General features: G+C 42.9%; 1 protein-coding gene across 2 annotated transcripts; it reads right to left on the bottom strand.

Annotated features, from left to right (window-relative positions):
- Nucleotides 1–143: 143 nt before the first annotated feature.
- On the bottom strand, nt 144–23,199 carry fbxo25 (F-box protein 25). Of its 2 annotated transcripts, XM_029676421.1 has the most exons (11): nt 23,109–23,199; nt 22,569–22,797; nt 13,574–13,677; nt 13,357–13,406; nt 13,070–13,162; nt 12,814–12,907; nt 11,887–12,071; nt 9,693–9,875; nt 9,268–9,411; nt 944–970; nt 144–681 (listed from the first exon to the last, which is right to left on the bottom strand). In XM_029676421.1, the coding sequence occupies exons 2-11, from the start codon at nt 22,694–22,696 to the stop codon at nt 592–594; spliced, it is 1,098 nt and encodes a 365-aa protein (XP_029532281.1). In that variant the 5' UTR covers nt 22,697–22,797; nt 23,109–23,199; the 3' UTR covers nt 144–591. The 2 variants fall into 2 exon arrangements, with proteins under 2 accessions (XP_029532281.1, XP_029532280.1); XM_029676420.1 differs by lacking the exon at nt 944–970.
- Between the last annotated feature and the right edge of the window lie 3,049 nt (nt 23,200–26,248).

Here is a 26,248-nt window from a genome sequence, read left to right as displayed (position 1 = left end):
TGATTATACCAACAAGAGTAGCCAACTATAAGTTACATCTCAGTTGGAATGTTAAAGCAATATTACAACCCCCCATAAAGTCATGTTCACATTTCATTACTGTCTACTTGAAAGTTCTGACAAAAGGTGTATCGTAAAAAAAGTCATTGTTACAGCAAACATGTACATTTATTTTTAGTGTTGACGCCTCAAATATGCAGGGCGAAAATACACAGGAGGATATATACTGTACATAAACAGAGACCTACATCTACATTGGACATACATTCTGTTACCAAGAAGGAAAAAATTAAACGGTAGGCAAAATGGCCACCAAGCCATCACATGGAATAATCAGTTGTTATTTCCCAACAAGGTGTCAATAATGAGCACTGCAGTTCTCTTTCATGCCATCCATGCCTCACACTCAAAAACATATCTCCTCTTTTCCTCTCTGTTGTTTTCAGTCAGAGTCAAAAAATGCTGAAAAATATAAAACGTCTTCTTCCTCTGAGCCCTTTGTTTTTACACACACACTATACACGGAGAGGAGAGGCAAGGCGAGGAGGGGGTAAGTCACCCCTCTCCTGGTCTGGAGTATCAAAAGGAGGTCTAGAATTTGAAGAGGTCTATGAAGTGCTGAGGTGAAACAGGCACGAGGCAGTTGTCGGGATCGTTGGCTGTACAAGGATGTCCAGAGTCCTAGGAGACAGGAGGGAGAGCCATTGTTACTATACTATAGCATCACACATTCATACGAGTTCCATGTCAGACAGGACAACAGTGCCTAAAATACATTTTCTCAAAGAAAAGAAAAATCACAACCTTAGTCATTTTCAAAGCAAACAAAGCATAACAAACCAGAAGATGAGTGACAACAAGCCGAGTCTAAAACATAATTCATCACCAGGACAACAGAAAACAAAATGGTGGCCAGAGTCAGACATGAGGGGAAGGAAAGTACCTTGAATAATAAGGCCAGGTGGCAGTCCTTTAGGGGTCAGGGACAAGTACATGGGGAGTCAGGAAGAGAGGCAGGAAGTAAGGAACAAGAGAGGGATGGAGAGGGATGCAGAAAGGTTAAAAGATTAGAAACAGAAGGATGGGAGGCTGTCTGGTTCTAACAAAGCCTTGGTTGGCACTGAGAGGAAAGAGGGGTCAATCTACAATGCCAGAGGAGAAATAGAAGGCACATTTCTCTAAATTTAGGAGTTACAGTACTTGCAGGAGGAGCCCAGAACAATACTCAGGTTGTTTAGAGTCTAGTACTGCATCATAACACTAGTTAGTGGTGAGAGGAGCTGGCAAGGTGATGTACTCATATGTGCTCAACCTGCTCACACATTTGAGTCTTAATAGCAATGGTGTGACCAGTCCTTCTATTCATGAGCATCATAAGTGGGGCTATAAAGGTGAAACAAATATTCAAAACAGTCATTAACAATAACCTTGCTATAACCCATGCTTTTGAATGAAATGGGTGGTCGGTTTCTTATAAAGAAAATAGGTCAAATCTGTCAATGAGGGTTAGTCAGTTCATTCATTGATCTTTGAGCCGCATGTGAATAATTTGTCTGGTTTCACAGATTAGTTTCCTCCTTAGGTTCGGGATTAGCAGTCATAAGCATTAACGTTAGCAAACTAAAGCCCAACCAACATGCTAAACCTGTAGATCCCCAGGGAATAGTCCATTTATAGTGTAGAAAACGTTAATTATTCATGTTCTGGGTTCAACTGAAAAGGGTTTTAAAAAGGGTAAGTCAAACTTAAAAGGTCCTGGGCTGGCGTGGTTACACGTGGTCTTCGGTTGCGGGGCCAGTTGGACGTACTGCCAAAATCTCTAAAATTACGTTGGAGGCAGCTTATGGTAGATAAATTAACATTCAATTCCCTGGCAACAGCTCTGGTGGACATTCCTGCAGTCAGCATCCCAATTGCACACTTCCTCAAAGCTGGAGAAATCTGTGGCATTGTGTTGTGTGACAAAACTGCACATTTTAGAGTGGCTTTTTATTGTCCCCAGCACAAGGTGCACCATAGTAACGATCATGCTGTTTAATCATCTTCTTGATATGACACACCTGTCAGGTGGATGGATTGTCTTGGAAAAAGAGAAATGATCAGTAACAGGGATGGAGAAACATTTGTGCACAGAATTTGAGAGAAATAATATTTTGTGCATATGGAACATTGCTGGAATCTTATATTTCATTTCATCTCATGAATCATGACAAACACTTTACATGTTGCGTTTATATTTTTGTTCTGTATATATGAAGACCAGAATTGACTTGCTTCACTATAATTAAGCCTAAAACATCTGGCTTTTGAATGACTTCAAAAAAAAATGAATCAAAAAAAAAAAATCATGAAAATTACTAAGGGCTGAGGTAAGAGGAATGTGCTAAAGTTACATGCTGCTAGCAAAAAGGAGAGGGGCAGTTAAAGCAGTTTGTTGGTTCTGGAAAAGAGGCTGGTTTTCTCTACCCAAATGATGAATCACTTCTAACAGCATAAGTTGATCATTTATTTATTTAAAGTGCATAAACAAGTCTCAATACACAGAGAAACTATGTTGAATATTTTTGGCGGTGGTTGTGACTACACATTACTGATAAAGATTGTTTTGGCTGTACATTTTCCTCACAGTACATCCCTGTCCAGCTCTCGAGAACCCAACGGGGGCATACAGCCATCCCTAGGGTTCTAAGGTGAATGTATAAGGACCACCGCTGGCTACATGTGGACTACAATCCCGACGCTCCGTTTTAACGCTTAGAAGGGTCTTTCTATAAACTAGGGTACCAGTGAGGATGTTTTTTCTCTCATGTCATTACATTAAATATAGGGGGGGTCATAGCTATATAGCCAACCTGTTTAACCCTTAATCATGGTTGGCATCTTGACGGATTTGTCCAAAATCGTGTGACAACTTACTTCTCTCCTTGCATTTATGGCAGTGTAAGCTGTCGTTATATCATATGTTAATCATTAAATCAGTTAAATTAGACATTGTATTTGAACCCTGTAAGAATCCTAGCTGTCAAGAGTTTTTTGTATAGAGCTCTCAGAAATGTGAAACTACGTTTAGTGTCTCCTTATGTTAAGGGGTGAAAACAGTTTATGGGCACACAAATCAAAAATAAATGTATGCATTGCAAAATCAAATGCTTCTATCAAAAAAAGAGTCACCTTACATTTATACTTAAATTCAATACGATCATTAATGTGCTTCTTCAATAATTATGCATAATACTTGTTAGATGCTCATTTGGTATCCATCCAGCTGATTAGTTACGCTATAATATTATCACACATCTACTGATCCAGGGAGGAACTTTCCCGAATAACAGTCAAGTGACAAACAGCTGTGATGGCACATGGGATGCAACAATAGCCCAAGTGACAAACAGCTGTGGTGGCGCATGGGATGCAACAATAGCCCAAGTGACAAACAGCTGTGATGGCACATGGGATGCAACAATAGCCCAAGTGACAAACAGCTGTGATGGCACATGGGATGCAACAATAGCCCAAGTGACAAACAGCTGTAATGGCACATGGGATGCAACAATAGCCCAAGTGACAAACAGCTGTAATGGCACATGGGATGCAACAATAGCCCAAGTGACAAACAGCTGTAATGGCACATGGGATGCAACAATAGCCCAAGTGACAAACAGCTGTGATGGCACATGGGATGCAACAATAGCCCAAGTGACAAACAGCTGTAATGGCACATGGGATGCAACAATAGCCCAAGTGACAAACAGCTGTGATGGCACATGGGATGCAACGATAGCCCAAGTGACAAACAGCTGTGATGGCACATGCGATGCAACAATAGCCCAAGTGACAAACAGCTGTGATGGCACATGGGATGCAACAATAGCCCAAGTGACAAACAGCTGTGATGGCGCATGCGATGCAACAATAGCCCAAGTGACAAACAGCTGTAATGGCACATGGGATGCAACAATAGCCCAAGTGACAAACAGCTGTGATGGCGCATGGGATGCAACAATAGCCCAAGTGACAAACAGCTGTGGTGGCGCATGGGATGCAACAATAGCCCAAGTGACAAACAGCTGTGGTGGCGCATGGGATGCAACAATAGCCCAAGTGACAAACATCTGTGGTGGCGCATGGGATGCAACAATAGCCCAAGTGACAAACAGCTGTGATGGCGCATGCGATGCAACAATAGCCCAAGTGACAAACAGCTGTGATGGCGCATGCGATGCAACAATAGCCCAAGTGACAAACAGCTGTGATGGCGCATGCGATGCAACAATAGCCCAAGTGACAAACAGCTGTGATGGCACATGGGATGCAACAATAGCCCAAGTGACAAACAGCTGTGATGGCGCATGCGATGCAACAATAGCCCAAGTGACAAACAGCTGTAATGGCACATGGGATGCAACAATAGCCCAAGTGACAAACAGCTGTGGTGGCGCATGGGATGCAACAATAGCCCAAGTGACAAACAGCTGTGATGGCGCATGCGATGCAACAATAGCCCAAGTGACAAACAGCTGTGATGGCACATGCGATGCAACAATAGCCCAAGTGACAAACAGCTGTGATGGCACATGGGATGCAACAATAGCCCAAGTGACAAACAGCTGTGATGGCGCATGCGATGCAACAATAGCCCAAGTGACAAACAGCTGTGATGGCGCATGCGATGCAACAATAGCCCAAGTGACAAACAGCTGTGATGGCACATGGGATGCAACAATAGCCCAAGTGACAAACAGCTGTAATGGCACATGGGATGCAACAATAGCCCAAGTGACAAACAGCTGTAATGGCACATGGGATGCAACAATAGCCCAAGTGACAAACAGCTGTAATGGCACATGGGATGCAACAATAGCCCAAGTGACAAACAGCTGTGATGGCACATGGGATGCAACAATAGCCCAAGTGACAAACAGCTGTGATGGCACATGGGATGCAACAATAGCCCAAGTGACAAACAGCTGTAATGGCACATGGGATGCAACAAAAGCCCAAGTGACAAACAGCTGTGATGGCACATGGGATGCAACGATAGCCCAAGTGACAAACAGCTGTGATGGCACATGCGATGCAACAATAGCCCAAGTGACAAACAGCTGTGATGGCACATGGGATGCAACAATAGCCCAAGTGACAAACAGCTGTGATGGCGCATGCGATGCAACAATAGCCCAAGTGACAAACAGCTGTAATGGCACATGGGATGCAACAATAGCCCAAGTGACAAACAGCTGTGATGGCGCATGGGATGCAACAATAGCCCAAGTGACAAACAGCTGTGGTGGGGCATGGGATGCAACAATAGCCCAAGTGACAAACAGCTGTGGTGGCGCATGGGATGCAACAATAGCCCAAGTGACAAACATCTGTGGTGGCGCATGGGATGCAACAATAGCCCAAGTGACAAACAGCTGTGATGGCGCATGCGATGCAACAATAGCCCAAGTGACAAACAGCTGTGATGGCGCATGCGATGCAACAATAGCCCAAGTGACAAACAGCTGTGATGGCGCATGCGATGCAACAATAGCCCAAGTGACAAACAGCTGTGATGGCGCATGCGATGCAACAATAGCCCAAGTGACAAACAGCTGTGATGGCACATGCGATGCAACAATAGCCCAAGTGACAAACAGCTGTGATGGCACATGGGATGCAACAATAGCCCAAGTGACAAACAGCTGTGATGGCGCATGCGATGCAACAATAGCCCAAGTGACAAACAGCTGTGATGGCGCATGCGATGCAACAATAGCCCAAGTGACAAACAGCTGTGATGGCGCATGCGATTCAACAATAGCCCAAGTACCGTAAAAAAGGTGTTTGCAATTCATGTCCAGAATATTTTGGTGTCTCATTGGTTACGCTGGTGAAGACAGTTGGATCTAATATCCCTAGCGAATTGATGTTTACCATCTATCATTGTCTGCTTGACTTACAGCAGGGTGTCGTTAGATTTAACAGAGAAAGCAAAAAGGCAATGAGTTCGTGTTTTCAGATCTCTCATGCCGTCCCTGGGGGGGGGTGCGTCACCTGAGTGGGTTGATTCACTGTTGTGGTCAGCCTGTCTGGGTTGGCGCCCCCCCCCTTGGGTTGTGCCGTGGCGGAGATCTTTGTGGGCTATACTCGGCCTTGCCTCAGGATGGTAAGTTGGTGGTTGATGATATCCCTCTAGTGGTGTGGGGGCTGTGCTTTGGCAAAGTGGGTGGGGTTATATCCTTCCTGTTTGGCCCGGTCCGGGGGTGTCCTCGGATGGGGCCACAGTGTCTCCTGACCCCTCCTGTCTCAGCCTCCAGTATTTATGCTGCAGTAGTTTATGTGTCGGGGGGCTAGGGTCAGTTTGTTATATCTGGAGTACTTCTCCTGTCCTATTCGGTGTCCTGTGTGAATCTAAGTGTGCGTTCTCTAATTCTCTCCTTCTCTCTTTCTTTCTCTCTCTCGGAGGACCTGAGCCCTAGGACCATGCCCCAGGACTACCTGACATGATGACTCCTTGCTGTCCCCAGTCCACCTGGCCGTGCTGCTGCTCCAGTTTCAACTGTTCTGCCTTACTATTATTCGACCATGCTGGTCATTTATGAACATTTGAACATTTTGGCCATGTTCTGTTATAATCTCTACCCGGCACAGCCAGAAGAGGACTGGCCACCCCACATAGCCTGGTTCCTCTCTAGGTTTCTTCCTAGGTTTTGGCCTTTCTAGGGAGTTTTTCCTAGCCACCTTGCTTTTACACCTGCATTGCTTGCTGTTTGGGGTTTTAGGCTGGGTTTCTGTACAGCACTTTGAGATATCAGCTGATGTACGAAGGGCTATATAAATAAATTTGATTTGATTTGATTCCTCGGCTTGGACACAGAGTCTACTGTGTGCAATTGTGTAGAATAGACTATTGCGCAAAACCAACGCGATTCCTATTAATTATTCGGGATATAATGACAACAAATTACTTAACCTAGTGGGCTTATTCACAATAATGTATTTGACATGTTATTTCGTTACCAGATCATATTAAGATCTGGTAATGAAATAACATGTCAAATACATTTTGTTTTCCATGTTAGAACTGCAATTTTAAAAACAAAACAAGGGGCTTGAAGTAGCCTACTTGAACTTGAATTTGTTGCTCATAAATTCAAGTACTGGAATAGGCCTACCTTGGAAAAAATAAAATCCGCAATTTTGTGTTTGAAAATTTATAAGTTCTCCTGCTCCCTTGTAACTAGCCATGATTATTACTTACATTTTAGTCATTTATCCAGAGTGCCTACATTTTCTTACTTTTATTAGGACGACAACATCTAATGTTGGATTCAACTAGTCTTTCCATAGAAATTCTTCCGGGAATAAAAGGGGAAAAAAAGGGCAGCAGGTAGCCTAGCAGTTATATACACATTAAACAATTGTATAACATTGGAGGAGATCTTCGTAGACTATACTCAGCCTCGTCTCAGGGTAGTAAGTTGGCGGTCTATTGATATCCCTCTAGTGGTGTGGGGGCTGTGCTTTTGCAAATTGGGTGGGGTTATATCTTGCCTGGTCGGCCCTGTCCGGGGGTATCGTCAGATGGGGCCACAGTGTCCCCCGACCCACCAGTCTCGGTCTCCAGTATCTATGCTGCAATAGTACACGTGCTGGGGGGGGCTAGGGTCAGTCTGTTATATCTGGTGTAATTCTCCGGGCACATCTGGTGTCCTGTGTGAATTTAAGTATGCTCCCTCGCTCTCCCTCTCCTCCAGGAGAGACCGGAGCACCAGGATCATGCCTCAGAACTACCTGGCCTGATGACTCCTGTCTGTCTCCAGTCCACCTGGTCATACTGCTGCTCCAGTTTCAACTGTTCTGCCTGCGGCTATGGAACACTGAGCTGTTCACCGGACGTGCTGCCTTGTCCTGGACCGGCTGTCTTGACCTCTGACTGCTCGGCTATGAAAAGCCAACTGACATTTACTCTTGGAGGTGCTGACCCGTTGCACCCTCTACAACCACAGATTATTACTTCACCCTGCTGGTCATCTAAGAATGTTTGAACATCTAGAAGAACAATCTGGCTTTAAATGTACTCTTATAATCTCCACCTGGCACAGCCAGAAGAGGACTGACTGGCCCCCCCTCAGAGCCTGGTTCCTCTCTAGGTTTTTTCCTAGGTTCCTGTCTTTCTAGGGAGTTTTTCCTAGCCACCGTGCTTCTACATTTGCATTGCTTGCTGTTTGGGGTTTTAGGCTGGGTTTCTGTATAACACTCTGTGACATTTGCTGATGTAAAAAGGGCTTTATAAATACATTTGATAGGTTGTTGTATAGGTGGTTATGGGGCGATTTACATATATTCACTTTTATTCCTCTAAGAACACATGAAACTACATGAAAATCCTTTTGATTTTTGTGTCATACGATTTTGAAATCTTGATCCCAATGTCACACATTGTCCCCATTGTTCATAGAAAGACCCAGACACATTAATAATCCTTGCTGGCGATACAGTTTTGAAAACTTTTGGAACTTTACTTTCATATCAGCGAGAAAGAATCTTTCAAATACAAAATATACTTACTGTACGCAGTTTTAGCACATATAACAGCCTCCAGCCGACATCCTCCCACCTTGCGCTCACATTTCCAATGGCGAAGGGAGGAAGTGTCTTTCTGGAAGCATGCATTATTCACAACACAGTCATGTGCAGCTGTGCTAAAACTGCGTACAGTAAGTGTATCTTTTGGACTTGAAAAATAATGTCTTGCTGATATGAAATTCAAGTTCCAAATGTTTCCAAAGCCGTATCACAAGTGAGGCGTATTAACACAGATAGTCGGGGCATTTCCCTCTTACGGCAGAAACATTTGTGAATTGCCGGAAATGCGCTACCGTCTACTAAAGGGCAAATCTCAGTCCTGAGCTGACCCCAAACTCCATAAACACAGCCAAAGGTCACCATGACATCAGATACAAAGATTTCTCCTGGCTAGGACTCAAAAACTCACTCTCCACTTTGAAACTTTATTTTACATTTTAGTTCACTTTTCCTTCTTGATAAGCACATTGCGAACTTGGAAAAATGCTTAATAAATCTATTATTAATATCAACCTAAAAATAGGCATATGTATTATGGGAGTCCCCCCTGATATGCAGCTATGTAACCCATAATACGTGTCCAAAATGGCACCCTATTCCCTATGGGCCCAGGTCAAAAGTAGTGCACTAGGTAGGGAATAGGGTGCCATTTGAGATGCTATCATATTGTCTAGTGTGTCGTCTTGTTCTTACCTTCCAGAAGAGGATGCTACAGTGTCTGCAGAAGTGCAGTGTGTCTCCGTACTGCTCTCTCTTGGGGTAGTATTTCTGTAGGGTGTAGTACATGACCTTCCAGTCCACATGGCCCCTCTCTGACAAGATCAGATGCCTGCAGAACTACACACACACAAGGAGAAAACACGGTTGACACCAGGGGGAAAGGAAAGAAAGAGATGCTATGGTAACTCCGAAGGGTAATTCCTGAGTTATTTTCTAAATGACCACCATTTCATGTTCAACTCCATAGACCTTATGTAGAATGCCTCCCTTATATTAAATGTGGCAACACTGCACTCTGGTGGTCACTGTGTACTACTCAATGAACATGACCCTGTATTCAAGCAGTTTGTGACACTGATTACATTGAATGCCATGTTTAGATACCCAGTGACTTCTACCTGTTTCTCTGCAAAGTGAAACTGGCACAGCTTCTTCCACAGGTGCCGGTCCTCACTGAGCATGTGAAGAGTGGGCGTGGCCTGTCCCAAGTTGATGATGTCACAGGCGTCGGAGAACTTGTACAGGATGTTGTTCTGCATGTCTAGCGGCAGGTCATGCAGCGTCATCCCATTGGACATTTGCTGGGGGAGAAATATACGTATGTTGAAACTATGGCAAGACTGTCACATAACTACCAGGTCAATTATCCTCCAAGCAGAGGGTCTCTCGTCTCTTGAAACTAAACAGACGGCACACGTCTAAGTACGGAAGTTACAACTTTTTACAAAGCAAACATTAACCACCTTGATAATGAGACAGAAAACGAACCAGTCTATCTCTGAAGCCTAGCCAGTCTGATTTGGATTCAGCCAAACATCAGAACAAGAGTTGGCTAAAGCAGAACCAGATTGACACCTAGTTAAGGATATCCCAGGCTGGCTGGGGCTGCAGCATTCCACTACACAATACAACACTGAGAGGACCCGATGACTGAACACTGTCACCGTGCCAAATCATATTAAATGTTATTGGTCACACACGTAATTAGCAGATGTTATTGGTCACACACGTAATTAGCAGAAGTTATTGGTCACACACGTAATTAGCAGATGTTATTGGTCACACACGTAATTAGCAGATGTTATTGGTCACACACGTAATTAGCAGATGTTATTGGTCACACGTAATTAGCAGATGTTATTGGTCACACACGTAATTAGCAGATATTGCGGGTGTAGCTAAATTCTTTCGCTTCTAGCTCCGACAGTGAAGTAATATCTAACAAGTAATATCTAACAAATTACACAACATATACCCAATACACACAAATCTAAGTAGGAATGAATTAAGACTATACATATGGACGAGCGATTTCAAGGCGGAACGGACTAAGATACTGTAGAAAACAGTATATACACATGAGATGAGTAATGCAAGATATGTAAACATTAAGTGAAAGAGATACCATAGAATAGTATAGAATACAATATATACATACAAGATGAGTAATGCAAGATATGTAAACATTATTAAAGTGACTAGTGTTCCATTCCTTAAAGTGGCCAGTGATTCCTAGTCTATGCCTATAGGCAGCAGTCTCTAATGTGCTAGTGATGGCTGTTTAACAGTCTGATGGCCTTGAGACAGGAGCTATTTTTCAGTCTCCCGGTTCCAGCTTTGATGCACCTGTACTGACCTCGCCTTCTGGATGATAGCGGGGTGAACAGGCAGTGGCTCGGGTAGTTAATTTCCTTGATGATCTTTTTGGCCTTCCTGTGACATGGGGTGCTGTAGGTGTCCTGGAGGGCGGGTAGTTTGCCCCCGGTAATGCGTTGGGCAGACCGCACCACCCGATCATCTCCTTTGTTTTGTTGACGTTGAGTGAGAGGTTGTTTTCCAGGCACCACACTCCCAGAGCCCTCATCTCCTCCCTGTAGGCGGTCTCGTCATCGTTGGTAATCAAGCCCACTACGGTTTTGTCGTCTGCAAACTTGACGATCGAGTTGGATGCGTGCTTGGCCCTGCAGTCATGGATGAACAGGGAGTACAGGAGGGGGCTAAGCACGCACCTTTGTGGGGCCTCAGTGTTGAGGATCAGCGGACTGGAGGGGATGTTTCCTACCTTCACCACCTGGGGGCTGCCCGTCAGGAAGTCCAGGACCCAATTGCACAGTGCGGGGTTCAGACCCAGGGCCTCAAGCTTAATGATGAGCTTGGAGGGTACTATGGTGTTGAATGCTTAGCTATAGTCAATAAACAGCATTCTTACATAGGTATTCCTCTTGTCCAGATGGGATAGAGCAGTGTGCAGGCGTTTGCATCGTCTGTGGATCTATTGGGGCGGTAAACAAATTGAAGTGGGTCTATGGTGGCAGGTAAGGTGGAGGCGATATGATCCTTGACTAGTCTCTCAAAGCACTTCAGGATGACAGAGGTGAGTGCTATGGGGCGAGTGATTTAGTTCAGTTACCTTTGCCTTCTTGGGTACAGGAACAATGGTGGCCATCTTGAAGCATGTGGGAACTGTACCCAGGTCAGTACCCAGGTCAGCAGTAGACTTCCCTTATAGAGCCATGGCTGAACTATAAGGTGTGAGGGCTTTTAGGCCCATAGTCAGCCGTTTAAAAAGGACCCCCCCCCCCAATACTCTACCTTGGGTATCTGCAGGTTGTTGAGCTGCTGCTGCCAGTTGAGGATGGTCTCCAGCCTGCAGACCCAGATGTTGATGTTGCCCACCAGGACAGACTTGCCCATGCCTCGGGTCAGGATGCACAGGGTGGAGCTCAGGTCCTGCAGCAGCTCCTTGATAAGGCGAGGGTTATGATGATCCTCCAGAACTGGACACAAAGAGAACAAAGACGTTAAAACAGTGTAAAAAACCACCCTATAACTACATCAATATTCACTGTCGTTCATACCAGGTCTCTCGAGAGATAAATGTTATGTTTTTTGTCATGGAAAAAATGTAGTCAAATTCAATATATATATATAAAATCTTTATCAAAAGTCGAAGCATTTTACCATTACTCCCAAAGCAAAACCACCAGTTGAAGAACGTACTGTACTCTCAAGGCATGCATGAAGCCAAAGCAAAATAGGTCTTTATATACTGCAGCGAATTCATGTTTTCCTTCCTGAGGCGTGTGGTTGTGTGACCTAAAGCTTAGATCTGATGGCTCCTTTGATCCGCCCGGCAACAGCAGCTCAGTAATGACGGGGCACTACAGCTGTGTGGTTTAGTGGCGGGACAATCACTGACACAGCAGCAGTGGGACCGGTTCTACTGCCACATTGACGAGACCAAACAATGCCAAGAAACCCAGTATTAGACTGTCAGTTTGAGGGCATAGAATTGAGAACAGAGAGACGTGTTGTTCTCAGAGAAAGCATGAGGCTGTATTTCACTTCTCCAACCAGGGAGCAGTGCCAACACTAATGGAAGTATGGCTCAGAGCTAAAACCAGGGGCTGTGCCATTAGGCAATGTGCTGTGGTTACACGGTGTTATTCTGACAGGCCATTGAGCACAGACCAGGGAGGTACAGCATGATGAGGACATATCCCTCTCCGTCTCGCTCACCCTTCCGTACCATCTTCTCCAGCACGTTGAAGTAGTTTTTCTGAGCTGCTCCACTGAGGGACGGCAGCTGAGACCTGGCTATCAGCTGGAGGAGCTGCACAGAGGGAGAGGGTAAGAGAGAGGGAAGTAAAAGAGTGAGAGGACAGGACACAAACCAAGGACTAGTATCAACACATATCCAGTAGTTTTGATACACGCAGTTTTAGTGATCAAGCTAAATCATGCTTATAATTCAGATAGTTAGCCAACAGCTTACTTTTGCCACATAGGTAAATCTCTGGATGTCCTGAGTGGCACTGGAAAAATCTAGACGGTTGAAGACTTCCCCTAGTGTGCAGTATCCATGTCTCTAAGGTAATAACACAAACTTAATTACCAAAACACATACCATGTATGGTAAAGAGTAGAATGGGCAATAAACAAAATCTAGTGGATATTCTCAGTATTATTTACTGTCCATTAAATTTAGCATAAACAGTGTATCCACATTCCAGGTCTTGGGTCGCACTGTTATATGGTGCGGTTGACCTAAACTTTCCTCACCTCTCTTGTGCTCTCCTTCTGAACATAGATCCACTTCTCCTGGTAAACAACTGGGAAAAGAGAGAGATTTACTCTGCTATTTATCAGAACTGTTTTGTTAAACCACAGTTGGCCAAACCTCATGCTAGCTGGCTAGCATTCCTAATAGCTCGTGGTTGGCCATTTTCCCCCAAAGACCTTTAATGGGAATAAGATGGCTGCGGTCAGTGCTACTCACACTGTGATTTGGTGTTGTTATTGTAGAAGTCTTTTTTCCTCTTTTTGGCGACTACCTCGCACACATTTCCAGTAAACAGATTCTCTTTGTTTTCATCGCAGAGCCTGTTTCAGAAAGACAAGGTAGACATGAAAGGAGTGCGTTAATAGCATTGTTTATGAGCGTTGGCATGTTGGACGTCAGTGTATTTATGTAACAAACTAAGTGGCTGTCCACACTGCAGAAGGCTACAGCCTGGCCATGCCCAGATGACTGCCTGACTACCCCTCTGACTACCCCTCTGAGGTGATTAAGACTGGCACAGCCCTGATCTGACCTGGCTGACCTCTTGTTTCTCAGAAAGACCCATGGAGAAGGTCAGGGACTATTTTCCGACCATAACATCAGCTCTAATGCTGGACAAGATCTGCTAATCTCTTTATCTAGGAAACCACTGTCGGATAAACAATAAACTTCAGATTTACGAAAATCTCTGACTTGCATTGATGCCAGGGTGTGTATATGACTGTATGCCAATGGGTCACAGCTTGTATCCATGAGGTTGTATCACTGTCATTGTATCATTGAGGCAAGCATAAGATATCTAGCAGCAAATCAACTTCCCATCACAGGCAGCTAATCTCAAAATCCAGATTATACCGCAACTATCAACTTCCTACAGTCCTGTTTAGGTCTATGTTCCATGTGTACCCGTGGCTACACGGCTGCCTGTAGGGTGGAGTGGCAGAGTGTCTCGTTTTGCATTCATGGCTACAATTCATAGTGATACTTCTGTTGGGGCTACCCTTAGGGGACGTTTCAGTACTCGGACAAATTTCAGATTACATCTTCAAACAGGTTTGTGAAAGTACGGCTCGAGGCCAGTATCTCTGAGGGCTCCAGTATACTAAAACACAAATTATGAATGCACTTTTTTTGCCCAACTCAGACCATATGATAATATTCCTGCACTGCCACGTAGGCCAAAGTAATGAACTGAAAATAAATAGGTTAAATAAATAAAACTTCTGGTCTTGCCCTTGACAGAGATTGGTTTGCCCTCTTTGTATCAGCAGAGCTTTCATTACTCCCACTGGACTTCATTACATTTCAAATATATGGCAACAGGCTTTAATCCTCAGTCCAACAGCATACCTGTAACACAGGGAAATGTATTGGCTCTATCAGACAGGCTTTTGAAATATATTTTAAAGACTGTAAAAACTATTTCCCAGATTAAATAGTCACGTTCTCCATAAAATGAGTTTATAGTAATTTGGGTGAACTACCTCTTTAACCCCTAGTCCATGTTGTTGCTCCTACATGGTTTTGTGGTTGTTGCTACTGTTATCTGGAACATAGTGCATCTGGAACTTCATTGACCATCACCTTGCTCTGATCTCTATGGGTGTTGCGTTCTCGCTCTACAAAGACAATCAGCAGGTTTAATGAGGACTGGCTGCTAGATCAAAGTGAGTGGTCCACTGATGCTCTCCATGCCTTAGTAATACATGTGCTCAGCCTTATCACGTGACCATCTCAGGAGCAGAGCTCTGAGACTCTCCCTGCAGCCTGTCTCAGATCCACAGGTAGGGGGCTGGAGATGAAGCAATTCATTGGTGTGGATATTTTTTTATTTTTTTTTACATGTGACACATGCAGCTTATCCAGGCTGGAGGCTAATTCAGGACGTTTTATGCACTGGTCCCACTGCTTAAAGCACGCACGAACGAACGTGCACACACACACACACCAATCAGTAACAGGGAATTAGAGGTCAGGAATGCAATGAACTAACATTTCACAGAGGATTCTCACTGCAGCATGCCTGGACAGAAAAGGAAAAACAAAAACCCTCAGACAAGAGGAACAGAGCAATGTTGGCTCTCAAACTACTTGAAATATACTCTGTACAGTCAATGTGGGGCTTTGACAGTCGATGTTTACCTTTTACATGGCATCAGCTAAATGGCTGAGAGAGAGCTGAACTACTGTGTTGGACTTGGATCAGTACAATAGCAGGCATAATGATGTCGGTCTGTGGGAGTGTTTGTTTAGCAGTCAATGGCCACTGTATGATGTCATTGGCCTTTGAGTCGGGATGTTTTTTGGAGGAGTCACTGAGAGGAAATTATGTCATCGGTTATTGTGTGGTGCATTGTCATCATCTGTTTTTCTGTGAGGTATTTGTAGGATGTTTATTGTCAACTGTTGTACTGGATGGCCAACTCTAGATTTGATGACACCATAAAACATTTTTTAAAAAGGTACTCAGCGACTAGCCTATACTATTATAACCATCTGAGATAAATAGCGACTACATCACCACAAAAAAATATATATAATACATGTAGCAAATCATAACAATCAGATGTAATACTCTGCCACGTCAAAATAGAAGATTATTATTTTTCCAAACCGGTTTTGTTTGTCTAGACTGGAGCACCACAGGCGTTAGACAGAGCTAGCTCTGAGTGGGAAAACCCCTGGTCTAAAAGCCTCATCATTCACTATCACCACAGTCCACAGGACATAACAGAACATGTTTCCTGCAGATAACAGGCCAGCACTCCTGCTGAGAGAAGTCAGACTGCCCAAAACCCCATTTTAACTGACAAGAGACAGACAAAAATAACTCGTTTGTAGCCACTGCTATAGCATAAAATACCATGCTGATTTGATGAACACCCTGCATAGTAAATCCTTCGACATCTCTTTATATGGCAATACAATGCAGGGTCAAACCCATGCACCCAATTATAGCATTCCATAAATATGAATCAGCCACAAAACCGAAGAGAGAGGGTAGGAAAAATCCTGGCAACTTTATTCAATAGGTTTGCTAGTGAATGTTAAATTGAACCACATGTCAGAACAGATGTGAGAGAGGGTGTTAATATTTCATTCAGTACAGATATGGAACATTTTTACCTTAACTTACCCTGTCCTTATACTCAATTTAGGCTACCCCACACCCAGGGTAAGTTGTGCCAAGAGATGAGACCACTTTTTTTAGACAAGCTATGTTTACATTAATCCAAATTATTTCCAGGGATCCACAACATCCTGAAATATATGTAGATATCTTTGTTAGAGAGAATATTATATTTCTCTTGACGTAGTGATGAAGGTAAAAAAAAAAATACAAATTTAAAAAATGGCTCCAGATACACCACTCTCCCCTACTGACTTATGAATCTGCCAGTCATGTCTATTTCACAATACAACTCTCCACAGGTTGCATAGCTGGAGACGGCTAGCGGGTATGGAGTCACTTCCCTCAGACAATCAGTCAAACAAACAACTATTATCAGTATTCACACTTACTGTCTGACAGGCTGTGGGAGAAACAGGAACCAGACACATCGGTTTAAAAACACTCTGTCCTAGGGCCTCCCGGGTGGCGCAGTGGTTAAGGGCGCTGTACTGCAGCGCCAGCTGTGCCACCAGAGACTCTGGGTTCGCGCTCAGGCTCTGTCGTAACCGGCCGCGACCGGGAGGTCCGTGGGGCGACGCACAATTGGCCTAGCGTCGTCCGGATTAGGGAGGGCCTGGCCGGTAGGGATTTCCTTGTCTCATCGCGCACCAGCGACTCCTGTGGCGGGCCGGGCGCAGTGCGCGCTAACCAAGGTTGCCAGGTGCACGGTGTTTCCTCTGACACATTGGTGCGGCTGGCTTCCGGGTTGGATGCGCGCTGTGTTAAGAAGCAGTGCGGCTGGGTTGGGTTGTGTATCGGAGGACGTATGACTTTCAACCTTCGTCTCTCCCGAGCCCGCACGGGAGTTGTAGCGATGAGACAAGATAGTAGCTACTAACAATTGGATACCACGAACTTGGGGAGAAAAAAGAAAAAACACACACAATCCTCAGTTACACAATATATGCCATCACCACACTGATGATGAAAACAGAGATCTTTCTCAGTTTACCTTCATCCTATGGCACATAGGCCAGTTGGATCGGTTTTATTAGGTGACTGACTCACTTTACTCTGAGTCTTGCTTCAACAACCCTATCATTAAATGGTTAGAGCGTTAGGCCAGTAACCGAAAGGTTGCTGGATCAAATCCCCAAGCTGACGAGGTAAAAATCTGTAAGGCAGTTAACTCACTGTTCCCCGGGCGCTGTGGATGTCGATTAGGGTTGCACATTTTGGGGAATATTCAGAGGTGGAAACTTTCCATGGGAATTAATATTAATACCATTTAAAATGTAGATGTTTTTTTGCATTTGATGTATTTACCATATCATATGGAGACATAAACATAAACCTCATCATAAGTAGACATGATTGCAAATGATTAAATCCTTCCAATATAAATTTTAAAACAATTTAGTTACAAACTGAACTTTAATTAAATTAGTTGACTCTTCACAAGGGAGGATTTCACTGAACAACAAAAGGGAATATTGAAAGATCCCCAATGATCCATCGCATCTCCCAATAACATTATCAGCATACATCTGTAAAATGATAGTCGAGAAACAAAAGCGTTGGTGGTCTTCCATGTCTTCTCCCTAGACCTCCTCAATGTCCACCTCTTGAATATCACAATCAGAGGCCTCATCTTCACTGTCACTTTCCAAACTTGAGGATGGCTCGTTGCCAGGCTCAAAAAGCCAAACATTTGCCCAGGTGGCCACAAATTCTTCAACCCTTGTATTGGTCAGCCTGTTGCGTGCCTTGGTGTGTGTGTTCCCAAACAAGGCTCGCTTGTACGCTCTGAGGCGGGGGTTTGGAGGATGGAGGCAACAGGGGAAAGATCCACAAAGTCCCTTCCACCAGGTGGCTGATGAGACGTTGGCACGACTGCCGTATTGAATCTCCATCCCAAAACCATTGCTTGGAAGTGTGCTTGGAAGTGTACTTTGCCAGACTGCCAAGAACCTTGCCCTCATCCAGGCCAAGGTGCAAGACATGGTAGTGATGACACCATAGGCCTTGTTGATCGCTGATCTCTGCTCTTGCCAGCATACTTGGGGTCCAACATGTACACCACGGCATGTATGGGCTTCAGGCAGAAGTCTTCATGCTTTTTGATGCATTTCAGAACTGCAGTTTCCTCTGCTTGGAGCAACAGTGAAATGGGCAGGGCAGTACAGATTTCTTCTCTTACATCTGCAAGCAAAGTCTGAACATCAGACAGAATGACACTGTCTCCCTCAATCAGTGCAATGGCTACTGCTATAGGTTTCAGGAGTTTCAGGCTGCTTACCACTCTCTCCCAAAATACATCACCCAGGAGGATCCTTTTGATGGGGCTGTCCATATCGGCAGACTGTGATCTGGCCATTTCTTGGAGACTCCTTCCCCTCCAGGAGACGGTCAAACATGATGACAGCAACACCCCAACAGGTGTTGCTGGGCAGCTTCAATGTGGTGCTCTTATTCTTCTCTTTGCTTGGTGAGGTAGATTGCTGCTATAACTTGATGACCCTCCACATACACTCTACAAGAGAGCCAAGGAAATGGGTGGGTATCCACTGTTTTCAGTGCCATTATGTCCTTGAGGAGCAGATTCAATGCATGAGCAGCACAGCCAATGGGTGTGATGTGAGGGTAGGACCCCTCCACTTTAGACCAAGCAGCCTTCATATATATACATTCTGTGGTCCAAAGTCATTGATAACTGCCTTCAGCTCATCTGCAATGTAGAGATCAGTGTGTCTGTTGACCACCCACCACAGATGATTGCAATACAGTCTACTTTCTCTATGATTTGCTTGACCTTCACTTGAAGACTGAACTCTGCATCCAGCAAATGAGTTGATAAATGTCTGGTTGGAGGGGTGTAAGAACATTCAGAGAACATTCAGAAATCTCTTCCAATACACATTACCTGTGCGCATCAGAGGTGAACCAGTTGCATAAACAGCTCGAACAAGACATTCATCAGCATTTCTCTGACTACGTTCCTCCGTTGAGTCAAAAAAACTTCCAATTCCAGGACCATGAGCTGTTGCTATCAATAAGGTGTCCGATTCATAATTTTCACCTCCAATAGAAGTAGAGGGACTTTTGTCAGAGATTGCTTGTTGTGAGCGCTGAGGGAAATGTATGCACTTGGCCAGATGATTGTGCATTTTTGTTGCATTCTTCACATTTGATTTGGCACAGTTTATGCAAATGTACACAGCTTTTCCTAATACATTAGCTGCACTGACACATCAGATGGGGCCCGTGGCATTTTCCTGTAAAGATGAGGAAATAAATTAGTTAAAATACAATTCCATGTACAGATAAAGTTAAGCAGCTAGATTAAACAACTCCTTTGTAAGATACATGTTTTAAAATGAAACCTGTATGGAACAGGTGAATTTACACTCAGTTAGCAGGCTCATGCAAGCTAAACCCCACATGGTAGCAAAAACTAACTAGCAGAAATTGTTAACAAGTTATAAATGATTTAAACACACTGTGCTGTAGGCTACTACATACCAGTTAACAAAAAATAATTTGTCATATAAAATATATTCACCCCACCCAGTACCATAATCAAAACTTACCAGAAAGCATGTAGTCCTTGGCTCAGACAGTGTAATAGTGTGGGCTCAATAGCATCTCATTAGTGTGCAAGATCTTGAGAATCAGCTGCACATGTGATGGAAGAATGCATTGTGCATGCAGAGGGTTGCAATTCCATTGAATTGGGGATAGTTTAACCAAAATATGCCACAAGACCTAGAATTGCCTTGTGTATCCTAAGCAAAATTCCCAGGCAAATCCCTGAAATTTACTGGAAAGTTTCCAACCCTAATGTCGATTATGGTAGCCCCCCACATCTCTCCGATTCAGAGGGGTTTCCTAACCACCCACGCGCACACACACACACACGTTCAGTGGTGTAAAGGACTTAAGTTGTTTTTTGGGGTGTTTGTACTTTACTATTCATATTTTTCTACAACTTTTACTCCACAACACTCCTAAAGAAAATAATTAACGTTTTATGCCTTACATTTTCACTGACACCAAAAAGTACTCGTTACATTTTGAATGCTTTGCAGGACAGGAACATTTTATAATTCACACACTTATCAAGAGAACATCCATGGTCATCCCTACTGCCTATGATCTGGTAGACTCACTAAACACAAATGCTTCGTTGGTAAATTGTCAGAGTGTTGAAGTGTACCCCCTGGCTATCCTTTGTCTTTATTTAAATTTATTGTGCCATCTGGGTTGCTTAATATAAGGAATTTGAAATTAATTATACTTTCACTTTAGACACTTAAGTATATTTTAGCGATTACATTTACTTTTGAAACTTATCTATATTTAAAACCAAATACTTTTACTCAAGTAATATTTTACTGGGTGACTTTCACTTGAATCATTTTATTTTAAAAGGCATCTTTACTTTTACTCATGTGCATCTATGACACTTGGCTACTTTTCCCCACCATGGCACACATTTCAGTGAGGAAAGCCATTAGATCAGTAATAAATGGCAGACTACATCTCTGCTCAAAACCCTATTTTTCAATGGAAACCAATATCCAAATGGTGAAATAGAGTGTGGGGAGTGACAATGGTAGATTCTTCATACAGAAAGGCTACCAGATGCTGCCTGACTGTACAGAACAGCTAATACAAGACAATATCATAGATGGTGCAGGGTGTCATGTAAATATCTATTATTTTGAGCATGTTGTATTTTTGTGATGAAATTTACATGACACAGGGCTTTTAATGAGGATCATTTCAAGCATGTGAGCATCAGTTGATTCATTGTATAGTTCTCATCTTCAATGGAGCCAAAAAGCAAAGTCTATAGCCAACGTTATTAGATTTAATACTAACCAATCAAAACAGAGTCAACGTCAATTGTCATCGATCTGAATGATAAGACTTTACATGAACTAGATTCATTTTACATGGTTATATTACTGACATGTGTATGAACGTTATTATACTTTTTTATTTTATTTTTTATTTTTTTAAAGGTGGCATACCTTGTGTGTTCTACAAATCAACTCAAGCATACAGCAATGAGAAACAGGCAGAGTAGTATATATATATATATATATATACACACAGTACAAGTCAAAAGTTTGGACACCTACTCATTCAAGGGTTCTTCTTCATTTGGAAGATATTCTACATTGTAGAATAATATCAAAGTTATCAAAACTATGAAATAACACATATGGAATAATGTAGTAACCAAAAAAAAAAAAGTGTTAAACAAATCAAAATATATTTTATATTTGAGATTCTTCAAAGTAGCCACCCTTTGCCTTGATGACAGCTTTGCACACTCTTGGCATTCTCTCAAACAGCTTCACCTGGAATACGTTTCCAACAGCCTTGAAGGAGTTCCCTGGAATGCATTCCAATTAGCATGTGTGTCTTGTTAAAAGTACATTTGTAGAACAAATTATTATTTACAATGACGGCCTACTCCGGCCAAACAGTAACAACGCAGGGCCAATTTTGCGCCACCCTGTTGGACTCCCAATCACGGCCGGTTGTGATACAGCCTGGAATCGAACCATGGTCTGTAGTGACACCTCTAGCACTGAGATGCTAGAGCCCTGCATCAGAGGTGCTGCATCAAAGCACTGCATCAGATGAACAGGCCTCCAACAATCACCCAAGCTCAACCCAATTGAAAAGGCTTTGGATGAGTTGGACCGCAGAGTGAAGGAAAAGCAGCAAACAGGTGCTCAGCATATATGGGAACTCCGTCAAGACTATTGGAAAAGCATTCCAGGTGTAGCTGGTTGAGAGAATGCCAAGAGCGTAGAAAAGCTGTTATCAAGGTAAAGGGAGGCTACTTTGAAGAATCTAAAATGTTATTTTATTTGTTTAACACTTTGTTACTACATGATTCCATATGGTATTTCATAGTTTTGATGTCTTCACTAGTATTCTACAATGTAGAACATAGTAAAAATAAAGAAAAACCCTTGAATGAGTTCGTGTGTCCAAAATGTTGACTGCTACTGTATGCATGTATATATCAATAGGTGAATTATTAAGAGCGATGAGGGCACGTACGTAAATGGCACTTACTCTTCCAAGTCTATTCCGTTGTTGTTGTCCCTCAATTCATTTCCATAGAACTCGATCCTCTTCCAGCCATCCTCGGTCTTGATCCAGCTCCATCCTGGCGACCTCCAGTCCTGGCCCAAGAAAGGCATCCTTCACCCGGGGAATGTGCAAGGAGATGTTTGTGTAGCTAGCTGCTAGTTAGTTACTGTACCTGTGTGTATTGTTGTATTGCCACGGTTAAAATAAATCGCTGTGAGGAGAGATTACACATTTTAGCGATTTCTAGTTTTTTGTAATAAAAAAAAAATCAACAGCAGTTGTCAACACTGTCGAATGTACAATAAAGATAAAGCCATTGTTAAATATTGACTACTATTGCGGATATCTGTCAAGCACAGTTCTCTGGTTGAGCCGAGTTAGAAAAAGGCAGAGCAAATGACAGCTAACGTTAGCTCGCAAACTGATTATCCGGAAAAAGATTAACAGACTATAGAGACAGAGGACTATTGTGTTTCTTAGTTAAACATATATTTCCCAATAAAACAATCATACCAAACTTACTTAGAGAGCGATTAGGTTGTTGAATTGAGAAACGCAGCTTTGCTCTGGAAATATTGACGGAAGTAAACATATCGTACAATAGAATGTGACACGCCTCTTGCCTTTCTGTGATTGGACGTGTTGGCTTTCTTTATCTTGTTGCTACCCGGAATTATATCGCTGATTGGCTGTCACTATTGTCAATCATTATCTTTTTTATCTACTGTGTTTTGCTAAGAAATTTGTATACACGTGATAGAAACCTCGCACATGTATCCGAGTGTATTGGTTTGGATATGGGGAAGGGATATAATGCCGAGCTTGCTAAACTGAACAGTATGGGTTGACTTCGCTCTAAGACATGTAATATTTTGATACCACTATAGGCTATTTAGCTCTGTCATGATATCCCAGTTACAAATTGTGACCTTGGGACTATAAGGTTCGATCTGACATTTTGGTTTTAAAAAAGTACATTGACAATAAAACAATTTTAAATCAGAAAGTTATATCTGCGCAAACACCTTTTAACTTGGTGCTATAAGGTTATATCAGCAATCCAATTATACAATTCTGGGTTGTCAATCAAAAATAATTATATGTAAGGTGATATACAGTGCATTCGGGAAGTATTCAGACCACTATACTTTTCCATATTTTGTTACTTTACAGCCTTATTCTAAAATGGATGAAAAAATACATAAAATGTTTAAAAAAAAAAGCAGAAATACCTTATTTACATACAGTACCAGTCAAGAGTGTGGACATGGCTACTCATTCAAGGGTTTTTATTTATTTTGACTATTTTCGACATTTTAGAACAATAGTGAAGACATCAAACATTGAAATAACACATATGGAATCTTATAGAAAGCAAAAAAGTGTTAAACAAATCAAAATATATTTTATATTTGAGATTCTTTAATTAAAGTAGCCACCTTTTGCCTTGATGACAGCTTTGCACACTCTTGGCATTCTATCAAGCAGCTTCATGAGGTAGCCACCAGGAACGAGTTTCAATGAACAGGTGTGCCTTGTTAAAAGTGAACTTGTTGAATTTCTTTCCTTCTTTATGCGTTTGAGTGAATCAGTTGTGTTGTGACAAGGTAGGTATACATAAGGTATACAGAAGACAGCCCTATTTGGTAAAATACCAAGTCCATATTATGGAAAGAACAGCTCAAATCAAATAAGCAAAGAGAAAAGACAGTCAATCATTATTTTAAGACATGAAGGTCAGTCAATCTGAAAAAGTTTATTTAAAAAAAAAAACATCAAGAGCTATGAGGAAACTGGCTCTCATGAAGCCTGCCACAGGAAAGGAAGACATAGAGGAAGACACCTCTGCTGCAAAGGATACGTTCATTAGAGTTACCAGACTCAGAAATTGCAGCCCAAATAAATGCTTCACAGAGTTCAAGTAAGAGACACATCTCAACATCAACTGTTCAGAGGAGAATGCATGAATTGCTGCAAAGAAACCACTACTAAAGGACACCAATAAGAAGAGAAGAGACTTGCTTGGGTCAAGAAACACAAGCAATGGACATTAGACCGGTGGAAATGGAGTCCAAATTTTAGATTTTTGGTTCCAACCGCTGTCTTTGTGAGACGCAGAGTAGGTGAACGGATGATCTCTGCATGTCTGGTTCCCACCGTGAAGCATGGAGGAGGAGGTGTGATGGTGTGGAGGTTTTTTGCTGGTGACAGTGTCAGTTATTGATTTAGAATTCAAGGCACACTTAACCAGTATGGCTACTGTAGCGATACGCCATCCCATCTGGTTTGCGCTTAGTGGGACTATCATTTGTTTTTAAACAGGACAATGACCCAAAACACACCTCCAGGCTGTGTAATGGCTATTTGACCAAGGAGAGCGTTGGAGTGCTCCATCAGATGACCTGGCCTCCACAATCACCCAACCTCAACCCAATTGAGATGGTTTGGTATGAGTTGGACCACAGAGTGAAGGAAAAGAAACCAACAAGTGCTCAACATATGTGGGGACTCCTTCAAGACTGTTGGAAAAGCATTCTTCATGAAGCTGGTTGAGAGAATGCCAAGAATGTGCAAAGCTGTCATCAAGGCAAAGGGTGACTACTTTGAAGAATCTAAAATGTAACACTTTTTTGGTTACTACATGATTCCATATGTATTATTTCATAGTTTTGATGTCTTCACTATTATTATACATTGTAGAAAATAGTGAAATAAAGAAAAACCCTTGAATAGGTAGGTGTGTCCAAACTTTTGACTGGTACTGTATGTTTTCAGACCCTTTGCTATGAGACTCGAAATTGAGCTCAGGTGCATCCTGTTTCCATTGATCATCCTTGAGATGTTTCTACAACTTTACTGGACTCCACATGTGGAAAATTCAATTGATTCAATTGAGTGTCCTGAAGGAAGCCACTCCTCAGTAAAAGGCACATGACAGCCCGCTTGGAGTTTGCAAAATGCACCTAAAGGACTCTCAGACCATGAGAAACAAGATTCTCTGATCTGATGAAACCGAGATTGAACTCTTTGGCCTGAATGCCAAGTGTCACGTCTAGAGGAAACCTGGCACTATCCCTACGGTGAAGCATGGTGGTGGCAGCATTATGCTGTGGAGATGTTTTTCAGCAGCAGAGAGTGGGAGACAAGTCAGGATTAAGGGAAAGATGAACAGAGCAAAGTACAGAGAGATCCTTGATGAAAACCTGCTCCAGGATGCTCAGGACCCCAGACTGGGGGCGAAGGTTCACCTTCCAACAGGACAACGACCCTAAGCACACAGCCAAGACAACGCAGGAGTGGCTTCGGGACAACTCTCTGAATGTCCTTGAGTGGCCCAGCCAGAGCCTGGACTTGAACCCGATCGAACATCTCAGGAGAGATGTGAAAATGGCTGTGCAGCCATGCACCCCATCCAACCTGACAGAGCTTGAGAGGATAGAGAAAAATGGCAGAAACTCCCAAAATACAGGTTTGCCAAGCTTGTAGCATCATACACAAGAAGACTCTAGGCTGTTTTTTATTTGTAATACATTTGAAAACAATTCTAAAAACCTGTTTTTGCTTTGTCATTATGGGGTATGTGTGTAGATCGATGAGGGGGAAAAATTTATTTTACCAGGCAAGTCAGTCAAGAACAAATTCTTATTTTCAATGACGGCCTA

This window comes from Oncorhynchus nerka, linkage group LG13 (genome assembly GCF_034236695.1).
Source record: "Oncorhynchus nerka isolate Pitt River linkage group LG13, Oner_Uvic_2.0, whole genome shotgun sequence".
In the NCBI taxonomy this organism is placed as follows: Eukaryota; Metazoa; Chordata; class Actinopteri; order Salmoniformes; family Salmonidae; genus Oncorhynchus; species Oncorhynchus nerka.
Note: the sequence above shows the minus strand (reverse complement) of the source record. Positions and strands in the feature narration are given on the sequence as shown.

Coding starts and splice junctions, on each gene's coding strand:
- fbxo25 (XM_029676421.1), bottom strand. CDS start 22,696: ATGCCTTTCTTGGGCCAGGACTGGAGGTCGCCAGGATGGAGCTGGATC. Junction 13,407..13,573: donor TAACAACACCAAATCACAGT/GTGAGTAGCACT, acceptor CTCTTTTCCCAG/TTGTTTACCAGGAGAAGTGG. Junction 9,876..11,886: donor ACAACCTGCAGATACCCAAG/GTAGAGTATTGG, acceptor TTTCTCCCCCAG/CAAATGTCCAATGGGATGAC.